This window comes from Urocampus carinirostris, chromosome 19 (assembly GCF_059441175.1).
Source record: "Urocampus carinirostris isolate Australia breed hairy pipefish chromosome 19, RoL_Ucar_1.0, whole genome shotgun sequence".
NCBI lineage: Eukaryota > Metazoa > Chordata > Actinopteri > Syngnathiformes > Syngnathidae > Urocampus > Urocampus carinirostris.
This window is the reverse complement of record NC_142367.1, coordinates 5,900,807-5,926,326: the sequence shown is the minus strand read 5'-3', so window position 1 is coordinate 5,926,326 and position 25,520 is coordinate 5,900,807. Positions and strand designations below refer to the sequence as shown.

The window sequence follows — 25,520 nt, the reverse complement described above, 5'->3', positions numbered from 1 at the left end:
GGGAGTGCAAAGGTTGTTTTTCTAAGCATGTGTTTTTATGATTCTACACTCGATTTTGGTCATGAATATGGCAGTGTTATGTTTTTCTAAAGAGTTTTTCCTGGACCAAAAAGTCTTTTTTTTTCATGCATCATGATAGAAATGCTCCATGAATGTAGCAGAAGAGTTCTTAGAAATAAGCAATTATCTGCCAGTGTTGGCTGAGAATCCATGAAGTACCGTACACATCCTTTTTATTCATTGTTTTCCATGTCTAAAACTTTGGAGAATGCAATGTCTTCGAGATGGAAAGTTTTCACCCGGACCAAAATGTGATTTTTCTATCCATCTACTATCTATCTACCCTGGTCCTATCCCTCAAGAGAGGTGACCGACAGCAAGACAAAAGCATACAAAAACAAAGAAAATATAAAAGGTAAAAAGTAGCAAAAAAAAACCAATTTTTGGACCATGGCCTACCCAAACACAAACAAGTTAGGCACCTCTGCACCCAAGTTGGTCATGCTTTCTTCCCTCCAGATGAAACGGGACACAAGAAAGCGGCCGTGTCACTCTGGTCAGGGTGATACAACACACTCTTCTGTTCAACAGCAGGGCCCGAAAGCTTTCGCTGGTTTACCCCTGCCGCATCATACGGGTGCCCTGCCCATCCCTTAGAACGCGTCCAAACATCCTACTATCCTTTCACAACACCTCTTCACTCATTCCTATCACCAACAAGAGCTCTACCTTTCACTAAATTTAGACCTCTTTCCTGCGGTGCACTCATAACACCACCCATCCACGTTAAACGCGGCCTTCCTCTTGGTCTCCCTCCATTTACTTCTGCTCTGTGGATCCTCTTCAACACTCGCTCCTCATCTATCCTCTCCATGTGTCCAAACAAACAGAGTACTCTTTTATCCACACGCTTGCTCAGTTCCACTACTACTCCAGTTCTGTCTCTCACAATTTCATTTCTCAATCTATCCAATTTTGTCACTCCTAACATACTCTTCAAACACTTCATCTCAAAAACATTTAATTTCCTTCTTAAATCTGTGTTCAGTCTCCAAGTCTCTGCGCCATACAATACAGTTGGCACAATACCACTCTCATACAGTCCCCCTCTTAACATCCATATGTAACGGGTGTAATAATAACTTTTATTTTATTGAAATTCCTGCTAAAATATGTGTATAGTTTTTGGTAAATGTCCTGCAATGCTGAGTCCAACAGTGCCATCTGCTGGTATGGGGTGGGGTTTGGTTTTGGCTTCTAACATGTGACCAGGAGGCGGGGTTTTGTCAGTTTTACCAGAGTACTACAAAGAGATCAAAGAGATCAGACCCAGCAGAAAAAGCTAATGTTGTGACTCATCCATTTGCAGAACTGTAATAATAAAAACCTCATCATCCAGTCCAGCGTGAATGTGGATCTTTGGTGGGACACGCACAACGCGGTTACACATACTCATACTCTTGTTGCTCATCTCTCTCTTCAGAGCACCTAAAACCTTGATTCCTTGATTTACTCTGTGCAATACCTCGCACTCCATTCTACCAACTGCAACCACATCACAACCAAAGTACCAAAAGCTTTCAACTTCTTGCAGCACCTGTCCATGCAACCTTATTTCTAATGCCATGCTCACTCCATCACGTGAACACTTCATCACCTCACTCTTCCCAACATTCACACATAACGCCTATCACACACTCTTCCAAACTCCAATACCAGCCTTCTCAATGTTTCCTCAGAAACGGCTACAAGCGCTGTGTCATCTGCAAACAACTGACTTACCTGCCACACCGTTCCACTGTTATCCATCATCATCTATCTCTAAATACTCTTCCATTTACCTCTCTCACCACACCATCCATGTACACATTAAACAGCCATGGTGACATCACTCACCCCTGTCTCACTCCAGTCAACACAGGGAACAACTCACTTGTCTCACTCCCTTCTCTTACACATGCTCAGCTGTTCACATAAATTCTCTTCAATGCTTCTAACGACTTTCCACCCACTCCATACATTACCATCACCTGCCACAACGCCTCTCTATCGACCCTGTCAGATTCAGATTCAGATCTACTTTATTGTCATTCTAGTACACGTGTATACAGAACGAAATGTCGATGCATCTGACCCCCCTCAGTTTCCTTGAATGTACAGATATAAATAAAGTTGTATTGTATTTTGGCTACGTATAGTATTTTACCATAGTGCCGATAGTGCAAGAAGAATAGCTAACCAGATGTGCAAAATGGGCAGTCAGGTTAACAAGTCAGGTACACAGTAACATTAACACTGTAACAATAACACTGTAATTACAATAGTGCAGAGAGCAATGTGCAAGGAGTGGCAAGCTATAAAAAAACTGCCAGTAGTGCAAAAAGTCAGATTAGCAGCCGTTTAGATTTAAGTTAACTATATGTTAGATTGACCATTTAACAGTCTAATGGCCAGGGGGACTAGACTACTGCGGAGCCTGGTGGTCCTGCACCGCACACTGCAGTACCTCTTCCCAGAGGCTAGCAGAGTGAACAGTCCATGATGGGGGTGAGAGGGGTCCCCGGTAATGTTCTTAGCATGGGATAGGCAGCGCTTCTGGTCAATGTCCGGAATGGAGGGAAGTGTAGTCCCGATTATTTTCTCTGCTGTCCTCGTTACCCTCCTCACACTACCCCAGTCGGTAGCGCTGCAGCCTCCACACCACACAGAGATACAGCTGGTCAGGATACTCTCTATGGTGCCCCTGTAGAATGTGATGAGGGAGGGTGGGGGCAGGTGGGCTCTCCTCATACGCCTTTTCCAAGAAAGCCAAATAAACATCCTTACCTTTTGCGAAATATTTCTCAGTGTGATTTTAAAATCATTTTCAATAACATTCGTTGAAAATGCCTACAATACATCTGTTGTTTTTTTCTGTGTATTTTCGATTCTGTAAATTAACTTTGATTTCCAAAGGCATTAAAAAAGGTCTTAATTTTAACTTAAGCTGTAGGAACCCTGAGTTGAGCATTATTAACACATACTTAATAGAGAAATTATTCAATTTGAAACATTTTAAGGACACTTTAAATTATGCATCCCATCTTTAAGCAATGCTATTTGCTCTTGTGTTATTCACAGCTAGCGCACCATTAAAGCATAGACAAAACTTCTACTCATGCTACCAGCTAACCCCTAAAGCTAATTAGGTACTGACTACTTGGATTAATTTTGTGTGATAAGATTAATGTTAGGGGGACACTCAAATTAAGGTGATAGATCTTATCGTCAGATAAAAAATCCCAACTTGTTTCTAAGGCCTTTGAGCAGGAAATGTGCTTTAGATACAAGCAATTATAGACACGAGCACGATCCAGGAAGAAATTCATCTCGTATGTGCAGGTATTGTTATTTATTTCTTAATTATGTATTTTTCTATTTTCACGTATTCTCTGGTGTTTTTGATGCCCTTTGCTTCAATTACAATCAAGTATTTTAGCGGGGGGCTTTGCATACGCGCATTGCGAAGCAGCGTTCTATTACCAGAGTGCTTGAGAATTTGTCGTCTATCTCGTCTTTTGGGTTTCAGGTCCATCAAGCACTACTTCCTGATGGACAAGGGCGACTTTTTCGTTCACTTTATGGACCTGACGGAGGAGGAGCTGCGCAAGCCCGTGGACGACATCGCTCCGCCTCGTTTGGAGGCGCTGCTGGAGCTAGCGCTACGCATGAGCACAGCTAACACCGATGCCTTCAAGGATGACCTCAAGGTGGGTCCGCCTCGCAAATATCGGGTCATTCCACCTCTGGATCTCAAACCCTTACGATCTAAATCGGAGATATTATTTTTTGCTCTTTTGCTCCTTTCGCCTGGTTAACTTGAAATGACAACAAGAAACCGAGCTGATGAGAAATCATTTTTGTGGCCCATGGGACAATGCTGAGAGAAGCACAAGAGAAAAATGAGTGACATTGCGTCAAGCAATGACATCCAGTTTTAAAGGTGCCCGCTATAGGTCACTAAAGCCAGGCATCCTTCGCACCCAAACATCGAGGAAACCCATCCTGATGTTATTTCACTTAGAACAAAAGTCATGTATTTGCCGTTTGAGGCAATATGAAAAATACTAAATGGAAAAAAACGCACCTATGTGTCTTTGCAGAAGTTTAAAGAAGCTGCAATTCCTTTCAATAGAGATGAAATCTAACAGCGAAGTTCCCATATTCAGATAAATGGTTTCATTAAAACATGCACAAATACTTAAAATTCATTAAATCGATTATTTAAATTAGTCTTTGTGATAATTTCGTCAAATTTCAGTTTAGAGTTTCCAAGAGTTAAAGTGTAGTGTAAATAAATTGAGTTTTGCTTTTTTAACTTGATAACCATTACAAGAGATTAAATCCTAGTCAAGGGGAAAAAAAGCCCTCAACAATAGTTCTATAATCAAATCTTACATCCCTGAACCACAATTTAATTGTGAGCCTCCAAAAAGCGGGGGGGCCCTAAGGCACAATTTTTATGCCATTTATTTACTAGTCCGTGGGCAGCACGGCAGCGCAGTGGTTAGCGCGTGTGCGGCACAGTTCTGAGGTCATGAGATCGAACCTTCCTTTGTGGAGTTCCCATGTTCTCCCCGTGCTTGCGTGGGTTTCCTCCGGGCACTCCGGTTTCGTCCCACATTCCAAAAACATGCATGTCAGATTAATTGTCCGGTCCAAATTGTCCTTGGTGTGAATAGGCGAGCGAGTTGACTGTCTCTGTGTGCCCTGCTACTGTCTGGCAACCAGTTCAGGGTGTCCTCTGCCCACTGCCAAAAGATAGCTGGGATGGGCTCCAGCTCCCCCGCGACCCTACTGAGGATGAGTGGTGCAGATAATGGATGGATTTTTTAGTCCAGGCCCTGTGAGAATGTATTTTCCTACCACGTGGCCCCCAAGCTAAAAGGAAGGGTAAAAGCACTACCCTGCCACATTTTTAATATGACCTGCCAAACACAAATGGCAAATCTGTAATGATAATAGATCATCACACTAATAAGTGCATAAGATTTTTGCCTAAATCAAAAAGCTGCTTTATCCGAACTTGTGTCCAAGTCAGTCAACCAATGGTATTTAGATGACACTTGTAACCTCTTCAATAAATGAACATACAAATCCATATGGTGACCGGCTTCCTCGCATGAGGTCGCAAGCTCAGGAGGGCAAAGTCAGGACAGGCTGTCTACAAAATGCATCAGAGATTCCTTGGACCAGAACCACCCGCGAAAGACGAAGATCCGCCAAGTATTATCGCACCTTCATAAAAGGGTCAGACTTACTTGGAGATGACGTCATAACTGACTGAGAATATACCACTGACAAAATAATAACCACCGATCTACAAATAATCCATAACTAAGGCTGAATCAACAATTATTTTCATAATCGATGAATCGAAATTCTTAGACATTGTAAATTTCCTCCTTTATTCCAATATTGAAGTTTTGGACGGATAGAAAAATAGTGAACAAAACCACAAGATATTCTTTCATATAAAATGGAAACATCCAAGTTTTTGTCAATTAACTTGACAATAAGAAATAATACATACAAATATATTCTTATGCCAGTGTCTGAAATAACGTCTGCCCGGACGCCCGGGGCGTGCATCTTTTACGTCGGACGTACAACTTACAAAACGTCTCTGCCCCGGTGGCTGACAACTTTTTCAAGAATTTTTTTTGTTTGTTTTGTTTTTACTATTATATTTTTTCAAATCAAACGTTTGCTTTATTCCGTTTTCAAAATCTTCGTTCGGTTGGGAAATTTCAGGATTTCGGTTCGTTAGGCAATTTGTATATCCGGCAGCCAATCAGAAGCCTGCATCGTATAACTTCGTGCATCCGGACTTTCCCAAGCGTTATAAGGTCCTGCATTTGCATACCATTTTCCAAAGTTGACGCACAGAGAACACAAGAAAAATGGAGTAGTTGGGAATCAAGCCAAAACCTCAGCCCCAAAAGAAAGATTCGAAAGAAGCTAACAAAATTAATGACGCTACAAAACCTAAACGTACATTAAAAGCATCCTTGAAAGAGGAGTTCACGTGGCTTGTAGCAGAAGGATGCAACGCTCACATTGCATGAATGAAGATGAGTCAATACAGGTAAATACTGATGGCAGATGGAAAACAGCGATGTCATATCATGCAATGAGTGTTATAAGTAAATTTATAATAAACTTACATTTGAAGTGTTGGTCTGTTATATATTCTGATTATCAATCCTTAATTATTTGCAACAATGTTTTTTTTTTTTTTGCGTTTAGTCGTCTTATTGTCTTTCAAGTTGTGAAAAATAGGGCAGACAACTTAATGGCTGGGCAGGCAACTTTTCAGAGTGGTCTGCCCTGGTGTCCGGTAACTTTTTGTCATGTTTTTCAGACACTGGATATACACTTGAAAATATGTAAGATACTAATTTTATCCAAAGATCATAATATAGTATCACTTATCATACTAAACAAAAAGAGCAATGAATTCATTTTGTTTTGAACAAAATCTTTCATCCACAAAAACATATATTTAAAAAAAAAAAAACAGAAAGCCCAATTTTCAGAATTAGTTTTATTAGTTAAATCTTTGAATATAATAAAAATTCCCAATATGAAATGTAACAGTGGAACGGTGTGGCAGGTAAGTCAGTTGTTGTTTGCAGATGACACAGCGCTTGTGGCTGTTTTTGAGGAAACATTGAGAAAATTGGTATTGGAGTTTGGAAGAGTGTGTGATCGGCGTAAGTTATGTGTGAATGTTGGGAAGAGTGAGGTGATGAAGTGTTCACGTGATGGAGTGAGCATCACATTAGAAATAAGGTTGCATGGACAGGTGCTGCGAGAAGTTGAAAGCTTTAGGTACTTTGGTTGTGATGTGGTTGCAGTTGGTGGAATGGAGTGCGAGGTATTGCACAGAGTGAATCAAGGAAGCAAGGTTTTGAGTGCTCTGAAGAGAGTGATGAAGAGTATGAGTATGGATGTTAAGAGGGGGACTGTATGAGAGTGTGATTGTGCCGACTGTATCGTATGATGCATAGACTTAGAGACTGAACGCTGATTTAAGAAGGAAATTAAATGTTTTTGAGATGAAGTGTTTGAGGAGTATGTTAGGAGTGACAAAATAGAGAAATGAAATTGTGAGAGACAGAACTGGCGTAGTAGTGGAACTGAGCAAGCGTGTGGATAAGGGAGTACTCAGTTGGTTTGGACGCATTGAGAGGATGGATGAGGAGCGAATGTTGAAGAGGATCTACAGAGCAGAAGTCAATGGAAGGAGACCAAGAGGAAGGCGTTTGACGTGGATGGATGGTGTTATGAGTGCACTGCAGGAAAGAGGTCTAAATCTAGTGAAAGGTAGAGCTATTGTTGCTGATAGGAATGAGTGGAGAGGTGTTGTAAAAGGATAGTGTTATGTTTAGACGTGTTCTAAGGGATGGGCAGGGCACCTATATGATACGGCAGGGGTAAACCAGTGAAATCTCTCGGGCCCAGCTGTTGAACAGAAAAGTGTGTTGTGTCACCCTGACCCGAGTGACATGGCCGCTTTCTTGTGTCCCGTTTCATCTGGAGGGACAAAAGCATGACCAACTTGGGTGCCGAGGTGCTTAACTAGCTTAGGTGTTTGGGCATTTTGGTTGGCCATGGTAGAAAAATGTTTGTGTGTGTTTTATTTGTTTTGGTTTTTTTGCTACTTTTTCCCTTTTTTTTCTTTTTTTTTCTTTGTTTTTGTATGTGTTTGTCTTGCTGTCGGTCACCCCTCTCGAGGGATATGACCATGGTAGATAGACTTATATTCAGATTTTTTTCTCCTGCAACACTTTTGGTTCCTTTGAAATGTGTTAAGATTTTTTTTTATGATGAAACAGTCAAACACTATAAAGTTGAGAATTTTACGCCAATTTTGCTTGTTCTAATAAAAACCTAAAAAAGAAAATAAATATTATATGATAACAGTCTTGGCACCCTCTTTGGTAATACAACTCTCAGGGTCTCAGCTGAATTGTGTTCACTCTTATTTGCATCATTTGATCTAACATACTTGGTAGGTCTTAAATCATGTATTACAACAAATTGATGATCTACTTAGTTGCCAGGACATTTGATAATCAATTTTATCTATTAGTTGTTGCAGCCCTACCACAACACATAATTGCAGTTGAACGAATGGTTTTAGTGTTATTATACAGAAGTCAAAAGAAATTGGAGGGCTTCTCATTTCAGAGTAAGAAAGCAATTTAGAAAGTGGCAGACTAGCCATACACTAGCCCCGGGTGTCCTGAATTGAGCCAGATCTCCACGATGATTTAAAAAAAACATCCTGGACGTAGCTGTTTTCCACAAGTTATAGCTCCAGGTCATCTGTTTCATGGCCAATGGACCTGGCATTGGCAAGATACTGGGTTGGCAGCGGTGGCTTTAGGATAGTTGTTAACGTAGCCAGAGCAGTAGGCTGGACCAGCATCATCCCTCGAATGATCAAACATCTCACAATGAAACAAAATGTGCAGAATTTGCTTCTGTCTGGAGAGTGGGTTAGGTGGTTTTGTTGAATGATGTCTTAAAATATATGGTGTGGATATTAAAAAAAAATATATATATATATATATATATATATTTGGCTTTTATGGCTCTTTGGATTCCTGACCCCTGCACTAGCCTATCACAGTCACGCGCGCAGACAGTTACACCCACCCTAATCTGTCCCCGCAGCCCTCTGTCCGTCAGAACACAATGCACAATAAGTTGATATCAATGAAGGATAAAAAAGACAAAACCAATTCAATTCAAAATCCGCAAAAGGAGAGAACCTGCGCTAACCAAAGTGTGAAAATAACTGGAGTATACTGATGAAGTGTATGTAGATTCTATGCAAAAACCTCACATTTTGGATGTTTGCAATTTGGGATTACCTTCAACGTCCTTTGTCGTCCGTTGCAGATCGACCTGATGCCGCACGACGTAATCACGCAGTTGCTACGGGTCCTGGCCATCGAGACCAAGCAGGAGAAAATGGTAGCAAACACCGAGATGGTCGAGGCCGCCCTCAGTGGCCTGGAAGCTTTCTCCTTCGACTATGTGGTCAAGTGGCCTCTCTCGCTTATCATCAGTAGGAGGGCCTTGACCAGGTACAGGGTTTGTACTTGAAATCCTTGGAAATGCTTGAATTTTAATTTTGTGTTTTTGAAGGAACAACAAAAGCCCGAATTTTGGATGAAGTGCTTGTGAATGCTTGAAATTGTTGCCATGTTTCTCAAGAATTTGCTTAAAAATGTCACCGACACTGCTTTTTGTAGCTTTGTCTTGCCATTGCATGATTTACGGCAGCTGGTATTAGTTTGTATGGCATCGTAAAGGGTTCATACAGTTGCTTGGAATCCTTGAAAATGCTTATGTTGTGTTTTCAAGGGTTGAAAAGTGGTTGAATGTCGGGTGAAGTGTTTGTAAATGCTTGAAATTGTTGCCATGTTTCTCACCAAGTTTGCTTAAAAATGTCACTGACACTGCTCTCGGGTGGCTTTGCTTTGACCTTGCAAATTCTTATTTCCCCGTGATTAACAATTAACGGATGGTTCATAGAGCTTAAAGCAAGTTGAATTCAAGACTTAAAACTTTTTAATGCCTTTTGATATAAAATTTTAGACCAAGTCAACCCAAAAAAAAAAAAAAAAATTAGTTCTGTAGCTATTTAGGCATGGTAGGTAGGTAGGATCCCTTAACCACTAGAGTTGTGGGGGCACAATTTCCTAAGGTGTGTCTTGGGCAAGTAGAGCCCATCCCTCTCCAGGCCAGCATATGTTTCCACCCGCTCTTGATTGAACCAGGGCATAGGACATATCAAAAGAAAGCTCCAACCCTAATCTTGTACTAGGAAAAAATATTTTTCTAGATGTTACTTATGTTTAGTAAACAACAATCGAACACTTAAGTTTATAAAAATACTAATTTCCAAGAAAAAATCTCAGAAAATCAGCTTTTTGTGAAAGGATTCATATAAAACAACATCGGTGCTTTTTTTTTTGGGCATTTGTGATACCTCCAATATCGAAACATTGCTTTCCATAAAAAAGGGCCCTTTACTCGGAATTTTTTTTTTATTGCAAGAACGCTGTAATTATGCATGAATCTTATAAGAACTTTTTAGCACCCGATGTTTCCAGTAGCATGATTACCCGATTTCGGTCATCTTGGCGATCGCGGACATGCGCGAAACGTCACTCCTTTCGTACCAGACATCTCATTTAGAAAGAAAAGAAACGATTGAATCGTTAACTGTCTGTACTTATCCGTATCTTCACTACTCTCACCAAACTGCTTCACTAAGCCACTCGCCACGTGGGGCTGCCTAAACACTCTCAATTGCTGGATACAGGAAGCAACACAAAGAAATGATGTGTGGACAACGATCTGTTTAAGGCCACTCCTGCCGTTAAATGTCGATTTATCATCCTGAAATAATTCCCTGAGGCTTGTGCCAAATCTTCTATAATGTATTTTTAAAATGGAACAAAAAAAAGCTTTTTGGGGGGTTTAGTAACTCCACTGACATGACTTGACTTAATTGTAGAAATTGGAAAATTGACTTTGAAAATCCTTCAAAAGTTGCTTGTATTTGGCCATAACGGAGGTGTACAAACCCTGCAGATACCAGATGCTGTTCCGTCATATGTTCTACTGCAAGCACGTGGAACGTCTACTGTGCAATGTATGGATCACTAACAAGCACCTCAAACCTCATTGGTCACACTCTGCTAAATGGTAAGTGCCGCTTGGCCGACCCCCCCGCCGTCCCATCTCGCCAGCTGACTGGAGCGCTCTGTGGCTAAAGGTTCGCGGCGGCCTTCGCACTACGTCAGCGCATGTTTAACTTCATACAAAACATCCAGTACTACATGATGTTCGAGGTGATCGAACCCACCTGGCACCTGATGGAGAACAACCTCAAAACGGTAGGCACCGCTAGGGCAGGGTTTCTCATCTCATCTCATTATCTGCACCGCTTATCCTCAGTAGGGTCGCGGGGGTGCTGGAGCCCATCCCAGCAATCATCGGGCAGTGGGCAGGGGACACCCTGAACTGGTTGCCAGCCAATCGCAGGGCACACAGGGACAGACAACTCGCTCGCTCATTCACACCTAGGGACAATTTGGATCGGCCAATCCACATGAAATGCATGTCTTTGGAATGTAGGAGGAAACCCACGCAAGCACGGCGAAAACATACAAATTCCACACAGGAAGTCCGGTAGCTGGATTTGAACCCACACAGGAGGTTCCCAAGACCTTAGAACTGTGCCGCACACACGCTAACCAATGCACCGCCGTGCTGCCCCTAGGGCAGGGTTTATTTCCTGAAATTTCGGACTAAAAGCCGCTACTTTTGTGCTACATTTTAACCAATGCAATTTTAAAGGCACAGGGTCTGTTATTTAGCGGCTCTTAGTAATAGACAAAACATAATTTGTTAAAAAAACATAATTGATTTGGATAATCAGGAAAAATACATGAACTATCATACAAACGTGCATGGTTTTAAATACTTGTAGTAGTGTTAGAAATGACTATTTTACATAACACGAGGTTCACCTAAACATAGCTAATGGAATTGTCCACCATCTTGCTGCTAAGGGAACTTATTATTATTATTACTTGAATTGTCTTGTTATTTATATCAACGTTGTGTAACATTCTATGCAATGAGATAGGACATGGCACTCCAGGGTAAACGTGAAATCAAGATTTTGAAGTGTAAAAGATACATGACTATCAGTATAAATAGGCAGACAATAATTCAATGTATATATAACATATATATATATATATATATATATATATATATATATATATATATACCGGAGCCATATCCCCTTAGTGGGAGGTGGCTAGAGTGAAGAACACATTACAATTACAATGTAGTGCTTAGAAATTTGACGTACGTTAATATAAAAGTGAAATGAAAAATACCCAAAAGCTTAAATTAGGCTGGGCAAAGAAATTATGAGAAATATTGTACATTCTGGTGCCTGACTTACTGTAGTTTGTAATCTTCATTGTGCTTTTTAGCACTTGCTTTCCATAGCACTACACAATACGGCAACATCTGGGGGTCAAATAATGCACACTGTCCCTTTAACTACGGTGCGGCTTGTTCTATTTTTTTTTTCTTGTGGCGTGAAACACATTTTGTCTAGCAAGGGCGGACAAATTGAATAAGTAGTTCAGAGGTACAATTAAATTGTATGATTAATCACAACTTTCGTTATTGTAAATCAGTCGGCATGTGGCGGCACTTTTCGGAGGAAAACTGAGACGGCAGCGCAGTGGTTAGTGCACGTGCAACACAGTTCTGAGGTCCTAAGATCAAAGCTTCCTGTGTGGAGTTTGCATGTTCTCCCCGTGCTTGCGTGCGTTTCCTCCGGGCACCCTGGTTTCCTCCCACATTCCAAAAACATGCATGTTGGGTTAATTGGCCGGTCCAAATTGTCCCTAGGTGTGAACGAGCGAGTGAGTTGTCTGTCTCTGTGTGCCCTGCAACTGGCTGGTAACCATTTTAGGGTGAATATAGCACCCCCGTCACCCTACTCCGGATAAGCGGTGGAGATAATGGATGGATGGACATAACACTAGCAAAATAGGGTGTATCCAATATTGACTATGTACTTATGATATTTCAACTTTTTTCCAACAAATACAGTCCTTAATTCATACATCTTTATTAAACAGCAGTGAAGGTTGCCTATCAAAAATGCTATACTTCTCTTTCCATATCGTCACTGTGAAGTCGCTGGAGTTTCCCTTAAACCCAGAGGACCGATAACAAGCAAATGCAATCTGGTCCATTACGGCGCCTACCACCAATGATAACGCTACAAAAAGATCCATGTGTGTTGCTGTCAGGCACTATTCTCCACAGTATGGTTGGCCTGTCGTCTAGAAATTAGGGCTCACATTTTATGCGCCACAACCCTCATTGGCGTTTTCTCTCAGTGCAGTAATAAATATGTGCTTGTCTTTGTAATTGCCATCTTGAATGGTCACATTATCCAAAAGGACGTGTCGAAAAACTCACCAGTTAAATCGGACTGAGGAAAGTCCGAAAAAAACAAATAAATGCTGTTGGTCCGTCGATTTTTATTGGGTCGAGAAGAGACTGAAACGTTAGAGAGAGAAGGCAATAGCTGTACAGATCCCGCCAGAAAAAAGCCACACAACCACAGAATCAACTCGTGGGAAACTGCTACATTTGTGACTCTTGTATTTTAATAATCATGGATACCTGGCTCAATCCGAGGAGCCCTGATGCTAGCTGGTCGCTTTCTACCTCGCTTTTTCACACTGAAGGGAGAAGCCCTCCAAGTTCGTAACAAGTGAATACTGACCGAAAAAAGACCGTTCCTTCTTTAATTCTGTGTTTTTATATGTAGATCTATATATCGTACGTTTTCTTTAGTCTTATATATTGTGTTAATGGTATCGAAAAAATAAATGTTTCTACTTCGTGGGATAAGACTATCACAGGACTTTTTTTGAACGCAACCCTCTCAAAAAACAAGGAATTACTGTATATGAATAATGTTGGCAGAAACATGGAAACGTTTCTACTCTAGAAGGGCGTCCGTTTTTTTTAGAGCATACGTTGTGAAAAAAAACAACTCACCGTTTTATTTTGACCCAAGAAAAAAAAATTTGGCAACTGGGTGCCAAAAATTATCCAACTTATTTAATACTCTCTGCCATTGGTGCGGTTTCCTGGTTTCCAGGAGTTGTGGTTGCCGTGAAGTGTTCCCGGAGCCTAATGCTTTTTGCCCTTTAGGCGTCCAATATCGACGACGTCTTGTGGCATCACACCAGCTTCCTGGACAACTGCATGAAGGACTGCATGCTGACCAATCCCGAGCTCCTGCGGATCTTCTCCAAGCTCATGTCCGTTTGCGTCATGTTTGCCGGCTGCATGCAGGTGAGGCGTCTTCTCCTCCTTCGTCGACACGCAAAGCAATTGTAAGAGTTGCTGTCTTTTGTCCTGCACTCCAGCGTTTCACACAGACTTTAAAGCTTGAGTGCCCCGCCTCAGATGGCCTGCCCGCCCAAAAGAAAAGCCTAAAGGTAAGACCTGGCCATCTACCATACAACAAAAGTATTGCCCATGGGAAAGTACTTGCAATTAAATGCTTGCAATTGAGTGCAGCATGGGCATCTTGGCTGGAAAACAGGGGAGACAATGGCTTGAAGCCCTGTATAGGCCAATGTGGGGCGTAAAAAAAAAGCCAGCTATTGGCTGAGAGTCGTGTCAATCGAAAGGTTAGAGCTTAACGTTCATATTGGGAATAATTGGTCTGTTTATTTTTAAAGGGGAGTTTGAGTGAACCAAACAGATTTCTACTAGGAATATCCAACAAAGCAGAAATGCTTTTAGGCTGATTTTTTTTAACCAGATAGGATTATCGTGTGTTTCTTAGTAAATATTATACACTGTTTGATTCTCTGGATTGTCCATTGTGTCGGACATTCAACTAATTTGGTGATGGCCAAGGGACATAATTGGTGAGTTATGCCGTCTATATAGTTTTCGAATACCTTGTTCCAGACTGATCGTGATGTTTCTGTGATGAGTACATTTTGAAATTGTCATCTCTCAAATCCTAAGAGTTTAAGCTTACCAATGATACGTGGCATGACGTGTTTCAGTGGCTGGTACATCATACAGACCTAGTTTATTAAAAGTCCGGCATGCCGTCAGAACGTTAAGGGGTTAATGTAAGGTGGCTGTCCTATGAATGTTTTTCGCCATGTTGAAAAGATGTGCTAGGTAATATGTACGAGGCACGGCGTATTGTGTGCAAGAAATTCGTTTTTGTCAACTCTGTCATAAATTTGATGTCAAAAGGCATTAAAAAATGTATTGAATTAAACTTGCTATAAGCTGTAGAAACCCTGGGGTCAATACTTTCGCAAGGCCACTGTATCTTGTGTGCATTCTGTCTGGTTTGTGTTAACGTCGTACGCATATTTGTGAACCCCTCAGCCGGAGCACACGGCAGCGTCGGACGCCGGCTTGGAGGCGTCCATCGCCGACTTCGATACCCGTTTCAGCGTCCTGCTGCTGGACCTTCTGGACAAACTCAGCATCTTCAGCTCTAACAACTGCGAGCACAGCATGATAAGTATCATATACAGGTCAGCGTCATGCTAGTCTGTTAGCAAACTTTGGGGGTCTCAAACTCCTTTTGAGCTCAGGGGCCATGTAGTAGGGAAAAAAAACTCATAGGGGATGGACTAAAGAAGAGATATATAAGGAGATAAATAATCTGTAGAGAGAGAGGAGAATGAATGGAAAGACAGAATGTTGAAGAAAGAAAACAAAGATGGAGACAGAGAGAAAGGAAGATGAAAAATAAACTAAATAATATATAGTGAGAGAACAAATACACTTACAGTACTTTTGGGAGTAACGCCTGGCTTTGGTGACATCAAGATGATATATTTAAAGCCGCAGCTTGTTTTTCCCTTGCACTTCTCTCAGGGTTGTCTTTAAACCCTTGGAGGCCTTATTTTGAATCATTTTTGTCATAGGCACATAAAATTGTTATCAGGAGGGATGGGGGGAATCATACATATTGTGGTTTTGTATTTATGACTGGGAGGAAAGTTGAATTAGGGAATCCAGGCTTACTGAATAAGCGCAACTTAATAAGTGTTTTCATAGGAGTATTGATTTACTTTTTATGATTAGTTGCAATACGTAAAAATATGACGAGTAATTTCTAAAGTGTTTCTGAAAGTTATTTTTTAAAGCAAAATATAGATCCCTGTTTTGTAATTCCTTTTAATAGAGGAGCACCAAAGTAACTAGATACTCCCTCGTAGGTTGGACTTCAACGGCTTCTACACGGAGCGTCTGGAGCAGATGGCAGTGGATCGAAGTCACAAAGCAGCTTTGTAGCTCTTCCGCTACTCAATGACGATTCTGCATTCATTATCAATTCATCTTTATTCACCTTTTAAAACTTGCATTCAAGGGACAATTGTGTGTTTTCACTCTGATTCTTTTTCCTCTGCGACGAGTCGATTTGGTCCCAGCACAAAATTGTCAGTAGAAGTTTGGATCAGTTGATCAACTTCAACAAAGTTTCTGCTCCACTTCAAAGCAGCTGCCCACAAGTCCTCGGTGCAGTTTTTTAAAAAAGTTTTACATACCAGAAGAGCAGCACAACGTCACATGAAGAATAGCTAACCATCAATGTTTTGAGATGTCCTCTCACACGTTCCTCTTTAGTTTGCCGCTTAACGTTTCATACTTGGTCCAGCTCCAGTCTTGATCCTGGAGCAACAACAACAACATAAAATGTTAAAACTCGAATGTAAAAACAACATTCTGCCATCCATCGGGCGAACATGCGCCTGACGACCATGCTTTTGGCCTGCTCGTCTGCAGCTTCCTGCATGAGGCTGGTCAGTTGACTCAGGTATTTCTGGGTCTCCTGCAGCAGGCGGGGGGCTGCATCACTAAAGAGGGTTCAAGGGAGAAGACAAGTGTCAACCAATCTACAATCCTCTGCAGAGGTTTGGAACCTATGGCTCGCAAGCTATATATGGCTCTTTTCACGAGTACATATAGCTTGGAGATAAAGGCATATAACTCGTGTACCTCGTTATGGCAGTAGCTAACTAAGAAACCCTTTAAATGGAAACTCATTAAACTATGTATAATCACTATTTACTGTAAGATGACGACTCACAGAGCAAATTGCAAATACCCAAAAACGCCAGCAAACCACGCAGCGCAAATTTAATGGGGTAGAGGTAGACTTGGGCAAATCCCTGCAAACAGGGCAAGGCACTCTTTTCTGTCGGTTAGTGCAATCTGCGCCGAAGGTAAATATGATATACTTATCGTTTGATATATTTTATGACATTTTTACAAAATAACTTTGCTCGCACCTTGTTTTTAAACCATTATTTAGAACAAAAATGAGCCTCGACAAATCTTACGTGGTACTGTATATTTATATTAAGATTGGACACAAGCTTTGGTATTTCAAAGATTTCAATAAATCTTCAGAACTCCACACAGTGAAATAAATTGTGCAGACGAATTAGCTTTTGGTTGTCTGGAGAGCAGGTTTGGTTGAATTTTGTCTTAAAATATATGGTGTGAAACAAAAAAAAATATATTAATGACTTTATCGCTCTTTGCGTCCCCAACCCCTGCTCCACATTTTACTCCAGCAAAGGCACACTGAATAAAAGAGCCAGCTCGACCAAATTCACAGTGGTAAATGTACATCACGTGCCCATTTAAGCTGTAAATGATGCTAAAAGTAAGAATGTTGTTTTTAATATTTGAAGTAAACAGCTTCAAACGGTTCTTAAAATTACCTTTACTATCTACTGAGCAGATGATTTTGCAAAATGGTAATGCAACAATGATCGAGCTAAGTTGTTTATTTGTATGGTTCATACAGGTGCTTAAAATCTTGGAATTCTCAATGTCGTGTTTTCAAGGTCACGAAAATGTTTGAATTTTAGGTTAAATCCTTAAAAATGCTTGAAATGGAGGATTTGGGCAGGCATTTCATTTTGCCTGCCCAAATCCTCCCCCCCTGCTAAAACAGACTCTGTTAGAGATACAGACTTGTAACTTGTAGAGTAACCTTCTGTGGCATCAATATGTCAGCACAGTGAATTTGAAAACTTTCAGACGTTTCTCATAATACTACAATTATTATTAATAGTAGTAATAAAAACGAACTAGATTGGTCGAACACCTATTCAGTAACACATCGCATAGTGGTCGTATTCCTCTGTAGTTGGATCCCAAAACCAAAGAGCATAATAAGGTTTAAAGCGTGTCTTATTTTGCAAACAGTATAGACAGGGAAGTCCGATTTTAAATGAAAAAAAAAAAAAACAACAATTTGTTTACACCGCGGGATCCAATGCAACCAGGGTTTCATTCACAATAAAAAAAAAACATTACATACGGATATTATAGTAAATCAAATATTATTTGTGAACAATTAGTTGTGATTGCGGAAATCATAGCGTACATTGACATTGGTGACTTTTGCATCCGCGTTAACAAACGCTTTTTGTAGAATACGATCGCACTTTATTGTTTAAATAAACACGTTATATAGACTAGGATCTCCCAATTGTTATAATTAGCTCGCTTTATTGTTTTAATAAGCGTTTTATATAGAATACGATCGCTTTTGTTGGAAGCTCAGCAGAATAGCAGAATGCGTGTTCACGCGAGGGGGGGAGGAATCTGCACAGGAGTCGGGTTTGGGCACAACACCTGGGCCCAAGCGGCGGTAAACGACCAGAACCGCGGACGGCGTCGCGGTACTGCGGCTGTTGCTGGTCCACTATCTCCGCTGCTTCGAGCACCTGCAGCTCGGCCATGACGTCACAACACGAAACCGCTCGGAAAACGGAACCTGCTTCCCTTCCGCCGCCGAACCGGAACACGTCGTGTTCCCTTATGACGCCTACTGCAATGCGCGCGAGGGGGAGTGACGTCAGCAGCACGTTTTGTCTCCACATTTGACGTAGCTCGCACAGAGCGAACACTTCCGGGTTAAACGGTTGACGTTGTCGAAAAAAAGGAGTAAGTTGCAGTTTATATCTTCACCTGCGGGTAGCAGAGTTGCGCTGGCTGAGAGTAAGGCCGAGTCCCATTCTTCGCACTTTCACTCGCTATGTGCCCTAGTCACTCGGTTTGCGCGTTCACGTGAAAATGGGGTGTGTCCCGATACTCTCAAGGCCGAGGCAGAAGTGCCCTCAAACCATGTCGTAGCCACTTCAAGACCGAGGGGGCTCTCGACCTCCCTTGGCAGCGAAGTGACTACCCAGAAGGCTTTGCGAATTCTCAATATCAACAAACATGCCCGGAAAGGAACCGCACAAATGTAAGTAGTTTTCCACAACTACGCATGTATTTGCAACAAAATGTATTGAGATATCTTAGTTGGACGTAAATGCAATAGAAAATCGTATTTTCGCGTTAAAACATGAACATTGCAAAATCGCTACTTTACGAAGTGCACAAATCTACCAAGGGAGCTGCCAAAAAATAATCTTCACGCTACAAACTCAAAAGTAGGATAACTGCAGAAAATCACGGTTCAGCCCATCCCTGTTTGTATCTTAAACGAGTCGTGTTTTTACATGTACATGGCCAGTCGCTAAAGGAGCATAGTCAGAATAACGTTCTGGACATACGCGCTTGTTTACTGCACACAATTTCGGGTGTCGTGTTTTATTTACAATATGATTATTTCATGTGAGATCAGAATGCATTAGTTTTCATCATGCATTATGAGTAATGTCTCCGAATTTCACGTGGAAATACAGTTGAAACAAATTACTGTCACACAGTCCACTGCCTTCTCTGTAAACACATATTAAGTAAACTAATTACCTTTTCAAAATGTTGTCCAAATGTGGAGACAATTCTAAAGCATATGTGATGCTGGCCAATAGAAGGCTCTTACAGCCATAAGAATAACATGTCAATTTTGTGTATCTATTCACTATCAAATAATTATCCAGAACACATCCTATAATTTCTCACATCAACTTGTTGAGCATCCTATACACAGTTGTTTTTGTGCAATACACAAGCATTAAGTAATTCTTGTTTTTTCCACCCAACCTAAAGGCCAATGTAGAACGTCCCGTGGAAGAGCTGGCCACCATCACAGCTACCACGCCATCCACACCGACGGGCACGTCGTTGGCATCTTCTAATCCGGCGCCAAACCCCAAATCACCCAGAAAAAAAAGGAAGCACGATACACTCCTTGACTTTTTGAAAGCGGAGTCTGCCGGAGTGAGGAAAAGGCTCGAGGAAACTGTGGCCAAAACTGAGCGGTTCCCGTCCTTTTTGGGAAGCTCGTGGACAAATTTCCAGAACAGTGACATCCCTGCAATGTTTCCCTTTGTTTTATAAAAGGAAAATATTTTATTTTATTAAGAACTCAATGAAGTTCCAGTTTGTGTTTTCCAGCTTTATGGAAGTATTGGTATATTTTTGTTACAATTTGTGACATATTATTTATTTACTATTATGTATTTCGGCCCAATGTGATTTTGTTTTTCTGAAAGTAAACTATTATTTAAACTGGAGTGATTTGTAGTTGTTTTCTGTCCAACAGTCACATAGTTCACACACAGTATCTCACATCATTATGAAATAAACCACCAAGGTGTTACTCAAAATAAAGATGTTTATTGAATAGTAATGCAGAAAAGCACGGAATGCAAATGTGGGTCTGACTTCCAAAGCCTAAAACATGGCTTTTGGGCAATTTATTCCATATTAACTGTGGACAATTCTGTGTATCGTGGACCTGGGAACCCTGAAGACCCGTGACACCACACGGTAGGACAGACCGTGGGCCAGCCAGTATAGGCCCTCCAGCCATGGCCCTGTTCCCTCTTTAGCAGCTCCTGCAGGGCCCACATGACCTTCTTGCTCAACCTTAAGTCCTGAATGAGTTTTGACTTCACATCGAACCATAAGCACAGGATGGGAACATTCCTGTCCAACCTGTCCACGCTTATGGGACAGCCACTCTGGAACACAATAGATAACAGACAATTTAGACATAAATGTGGGCATAGATGATGTAAGCATCATGAAAACATGTTGAAATGAGCTTTTTTATATCCAATGACAACTCTTTTGAATTAAATTCCTTATGAACCAAGGTTTTTGGGTCGTACAGGGAAGTTTGGTGACGATATTATGTCAGCTTAAGGGTCAGGTGGACTGTTCTTGTGTTTGTTTACTTTTCATCATGTCACACACTAAAGACCCCTACTATATGTCATAAAATGGCATTAAGATACTAATAAGTAGATTGCCATTTATGTCTACACAAACATAAGGTATTATGTGAACGTGCATTGTATGTTAACTTTTACTGTATTTGACCGAACGGGTCATTTTTTTAATGAGTGTACGTACCTTGTAAAGATGAATCAGCACTACATAGCGCCGAAGCTGTCTTCAGTATAGCACATTTCTCCTCCGTTTATTGGAGACACGGAAAAGATGATGAGCTTTCAGGCAATCGGTAATAACACAGCAGTAGCGGGCATTTTTAACATTGCACGAACTCTCCAACTGACACACTACGAGTTGAGACTCGAGTTGTTTACATGTGACGTAGACCAATACGTCACTGAGGTCTACAGCCAATTAATATTACCGCCATCTCCTGGACAGGGGTGGAACCTTGCAAGTCTTGTCCAAACCTTTTCCGCTTTGCACTTCACTCGCGGAGGGCACTCCTCTTCGAGGGACCTCACTGGAGGGTCCTCAGGGCCGAGTGAGAGAAATGGGATTGGGCCTAAGTGTCCCGGCTCCTAGGCTTTGTAGCGTATTATGAACTGACCGATAATGGATAATGAATAATGAAGATAGAACAATAACCCTTAAAAACCCCAAACCCCTGTCAATGGAAATGAGCGATATGGGTTTTATTAGGGCCGATACCGATTGTTTGTACAAAGAATAGGCCGATAACCAAAATTTGGAGCCGTTATAAATTTGCTGTAAAAGCTTAAAAAATTGCGTAAATAATTTTTAATAACGCAAAACGAAACATATAATATTTATTGTACCTTCTAATAAAACTTAAATAGCTCTCTGGCACATTTTACAGTTAATAAATTAGAATTTCCACACAACTAACATGACTTAAACCAAGTAGCAACTTGTATAAAGAAACATAAACACCTAAGTAGCTCCTTGATTTTTGTTTTACAATAGATGAATACAAATATCAAAACAACCATTTATTAGATCGATAAATAGATACTTCATTCATCCCCGTAGGGAAATTCAATTGAATTGAATATGAGGCATCGCAAAACCCCTAATAAAACCAAATAGCAATGAAAGTCTCAACAGAGGTTGTGAATTTAAAAGTGTGGATACTTTAGAGCCATACTGACAAACTAATGGTATGGTAACAGCTAATCGCTCAAGATTCCACTTAAGCCCGCTTTTTATGCTCTCTCTTAATCACAAATACACACACTTGATTGATGAACTAATGTTATGATAAGAGCTAATGTATCATTTTCTATCTGAATGTGCTTCCTTAATTTCGTTCTGTGTACATTGTTACAAAGAATGACAATAAAAAGGAAATTATTATTATTATTATTAAATCAAGTTGACTGGACTTTTTACGCTATCTCTTAATCACACACCCTTTTCTACCACAGACTTTTAAAAATCTCAATATTATCAGCGGTCTTTATTCACAGACATGATGGGATCCAGGAGTTAGCAGAGTCGCCGTTGTTTACTGTGCTCTAACGTTATTCTCCCCATTGAAACGTTAATAATAGTCTGAAATTTAAAGAACTGGAATGTTTATTAGATTTTGGGGGGGATTTTCTTTGTTAACCTTCTACACGGTGTACTCTCGCTCTGGTCTGCAGGACGTGACTACGGAATCCGGAAAGCTTCTGCTGCAGTGCCTCTGCCCCTGGTTGCTTATCCAATAAGGAGGCATGGGGTGGGTAGTGACCGATAGGCAGGGAAGAGAGAGGCTTGGCTGCATCTGAGCCTTTATGATCTGCCTGTCGTATAAATAAGTATGCGGATACGATATCTCTCAAATTCCAAAATATCGGTGCGGATAATTGGCCTGCCTGATAATTGGTCGACCTCTAATAGACAATAGGGGTGGGCGGTACCGGCAGTTTGGATATGGATTTATTCCAAGTAAATACAAGGTACATGAAGTATTTATCGACCCAGATCCGATACCGAGACTTTTTGTATGCAAATGTCATGATCATTAAGTAATTGAACACCGCCCCCCTTCAGGTAGTTTAAAATTATGATCAGCACAGCACAAAGATTTAAGGCACGATAAATGTTTTTTATTAATTAACTACAATTCCAACTTTAACAGTATTAACAAAAAAAAAACCTTCCACTACAACAACTGTTTCAGAACAAAGGTCAAGAGAGTCAAACCCCAAAAACGTAGCAATATAACTAAAATACAAATATAACAACGTCAACTTAAAAATAATACCTGCCAGTGCACAATATTTTCTAAATAAATTCAGAAAGTGCATATAGAGTAAACAATACAATTTAAAAACTTCACCTCTATAAAAAAATACTGTTAGTTTATTATAGTTATGATAAACAAAGTATAAAGATTTGATGCAATAGAAATTATTTGTTTATTATTAAATAACTACAATGCAAACTTTAACAGTATAGAAAATAAAATACTACCATACAACACATTCAGAACAAAAGTTAAAAGAGTCAAACAAAAAGAAAATCTGCAATGTAATAAAATACTGTATAAGAATGTCAACAAGACAACTATAATACCCTCCAAGTCGAGTCAAGTCTTGTTTATTTGTATAGCACTTAATCACAAGAAGTCTCAAAGGGATGCACAGATCACAGATTATTACAAACTAGAGATTATTATCACAAGGGTTGGGTAGGTTTACTTTAACGTGATTACCTTTAATTACTTTTGGATTACTCCAATACTAAATATGCTAATAAAAGACAAAAGAAACTAAATATGAATCAAATTATGACTCACAACACGTGGTAAGCTTTCTCTCCTGGTTTTGATCTCTTTCATCTCCGGCAAAACCTACATAAAATGCGACAGAAACAAAATGAAAATAAATCCAAACAGCTTGCCAACATCATTTTTGCCGTTCCATGTGTTCCGTTACTCCCCAATCCTGCACAAAATTTAGTAATTGTATTCATATTTAGTTTCTTTTGTCTTTTATTAGCATATTTGGTATTGGAGTAATCCAAAAGTAATTGAAAGTAATCCAGTTAAAGTAACCCTACCCAACCCTGATTATCACTTTCATCCCCTGATCTAAAACTTACACGAGGCCAAGGAAAACTCAAAACCTCAGCATGAGGAAAATTAAGAAGAAAGGGGCTGTACATGAGCTAATCCCCCTTCTAGGATGACCAGGCTGCAATGGATGTTGCAATACATAAATATCGCCAAAATTTCACAATACTTTGAAAATAAAGTCAGTAGTGGAAATAAAGTGCTAACACTATTGGATCCAATTTGAAAGATAGAGTGTATGTATATTATTACCCCAGATAAGTGGAAGACAATGAATTAATGGATGGATGGCTACTCCCGTTCCCACAAACATATCTTATATAACTGATGTTATATTTTACTAGTTTTTGTTGTTGTTGTGCTTTGTGCAGCCCTTTGAGGCTTTTTGACATGATTAACACTCGCTCCATTGTCTGCATCGTGTTTGGAGGCGATGTGGTTGGTGGCGCGCAGTGCTACACGTGAATATGCGTAGAAGAAAATAAGACGGGGCCTAATGGAGTGAATTTAGCCAATTTACATTTATGGCGAGAATTAACTCTTTAAATTGTGAGGCGTCTTCTCCACGCTGCTGTCAAATGTGACAGGTCGCTCCTTGAATCTTCCCCACCAGAAAGTTTTTATCTTAACACGACGGACGTTCTCTGTGGTAAGATTGGATGTGGCGCAAAGGCGGGTAGCATGTTAGCATCGTTCGACGCGGGATTTGCAAAATAGTTGAAGCTGACTGCATGTCCTTTTTTGCACGATTGAGATTAAAACAGTGTTCTGATTTACTTGATCAATTAACAGGTAACATTCCTATGCGCCCTATCTTGAAGCTGCTTTGTTTTGATCTCAACATGTCTTGTACTACAGACAGACTGAAGAGATCTTTTCTTCCTCATGCCATGAGGCTCTTTAACTCTACCCGGCAGAGTAAAAGCCCACAGTAAACCACACCACCTACATTGCATATTACCGAATCTTACTGCAATATGTATTCTGTGTAGCACTATTTAGTTATTCTATATAACACGCTACAGTGGGCATTTGCACGTCACACTGGGTATCTGTATATTGTATTCTTTTTGCTTTATTATTGTATTGTTCTCAGCTCAGGGATGCTGCTGGAAATGTGAATTTCCCTTCGGGGATGAATAAAGTATCTATCTATCTAAAGGCAAAGTATTACGTTATGTGTTTTGAGTTTGATGCCTTTCTGCATACGGAGATCCCTCGGTTTTTGCGGTTCACGCGGACTAGAACCACCCGCGAAAAGTAAAAGTCTGCGAAGTAGCGTCGTGCCTTTGTAATAGTCAAGTCTGGTTTATTTGTAAAGCCCTTAATCACAAGAAGCCTTGAATGGCTGCACATACCACAGACTATTATTACACTATTCCCTGATCTAAAACCTACTTGAGTGCAAGGAAATACTCAACCTCTGCATGAAGAAAATAAAAACCCTTTGAGAAGGGGCTGCACATAAGGTAATCCCTCTTCCAGGATGACAAGGCTGCAATCGATGTTGCAAAGACATAAACACATTTTACTCAGATATCATCAAAATGAAACTGGTTATTCATAAGATTCGGAATACACGTGTGTTTTAAACCAAGACTAGCCCCTTCAAGGTTTCAATTTAACCTCGAGA

General features: G+C 40.5%; 3 protein-coding genes across 7 annotated transcripts in view; 2 read left to right on the top strand and 1 right to left on the bottom strand.

Annotated features, from left to right (window-relative positions):
• Positions 1 to 16,033, top strand: part of tubgcp2 (tubulin gamma complex component 2) — a 39,604-nt gene extending 23,571 nt beyond the window's left edge. For both annotated transcript variants that reach the window (XM_088322965.1, XM_088322964.1), the window contains exons 11-18: positions 3,569 to 3,749; positions 8,953 to 9,140; positions 10,657 to 10,770; positions 10,841 to 10,961; positions 13,825 to 13,968; positions 14,043 to 14,114; positions 15,034 to 15,185; positions 15,876 to 16,033. In XM_088322965.1, the coding sequence (XP_088179091.1) occupies positions 3,569 to 3,749; positions 8,953 to 9,140; positions 10,657 to 10,770; positions 10,841 to 10,961; positions 13,825 to 13,968; positions 14,043 to 14,114; positions 15,034 to 15,185; positions 15,876 to 15,951 (1,048 nt within the window). In that variant the 3' untranslated portion in view covers positions 15,952 to 16,033. The remainder of the gene's footprint in view (positions 1 to 3,568; positions 3,750 to 8,952; positions 9,141 to 10,656; positions 10,771 to 10,840; positions 10,962 to 13,824; positions 13,969 to 14,042; positions 14,115 to 15,033; positions 15,186 to 15,875) is intronic.
• On the bottom strand, positions 15,981 to 18,588 carry LOC148346988 (uncharacterized). 2 transcript variants are annotated; one of them, XM_088322975.1, is made up of 3 exons: positions 18,310 to 18,571; positions 16,418 to 16,514; positions 15,981 to 16,329 (listed from the first exon to the last, which is right to left on the bottom strand). In XM_088322975.1, the coding sequence occupies exons 1-3, from the start codon at positions 18,555 to 18,557 to the stop codon at positions 16,267 to 16,269; spliced, it is 408 nt and encodes a 135-aa protein (XP_088179101.1). In that variant the 5' UTR covers positions 18,558 to 18,571; the 3' UTR covers positions 15,981 to 16,266. The 2 variants fall into 2 exon arrangements, with proteins under 2 accessions (XP_088179101.1, XP_088179100.1); XM_088322974.1 differs by having other exon boundaries at positions 15,981 to 16,514; positions 18,310 to 18,588.
• The window catches only part of LOC148346986 (gamma-tubulin complex component 2-like), a 56,226-nt gene continuing 46,900 nt past the window's right edge, over positions 16,195 to 25,520 (top strand). The window contains exon 1 of one of the 3 annotated variants that reach the window (XM_088322968.1): positions 16,195 to 18,621. Coding sequence is in view for 1 of the 3 variants with exons in the window: in XM_088322966.1 (XP_088179092.1) it covers positions 22,545 to 22,549 (5 nt within the window). In the remaining 2 variants the exon portion in view is untranslated. Of the gene's footprint in view, positions 18,676 to 22,530; positions 22,550 to 25,520 lie in introns of those variants that run through there. The other 2 variants (XM_088322967.1, XM_088322966.1) reach the window with 2 other exon arrangements.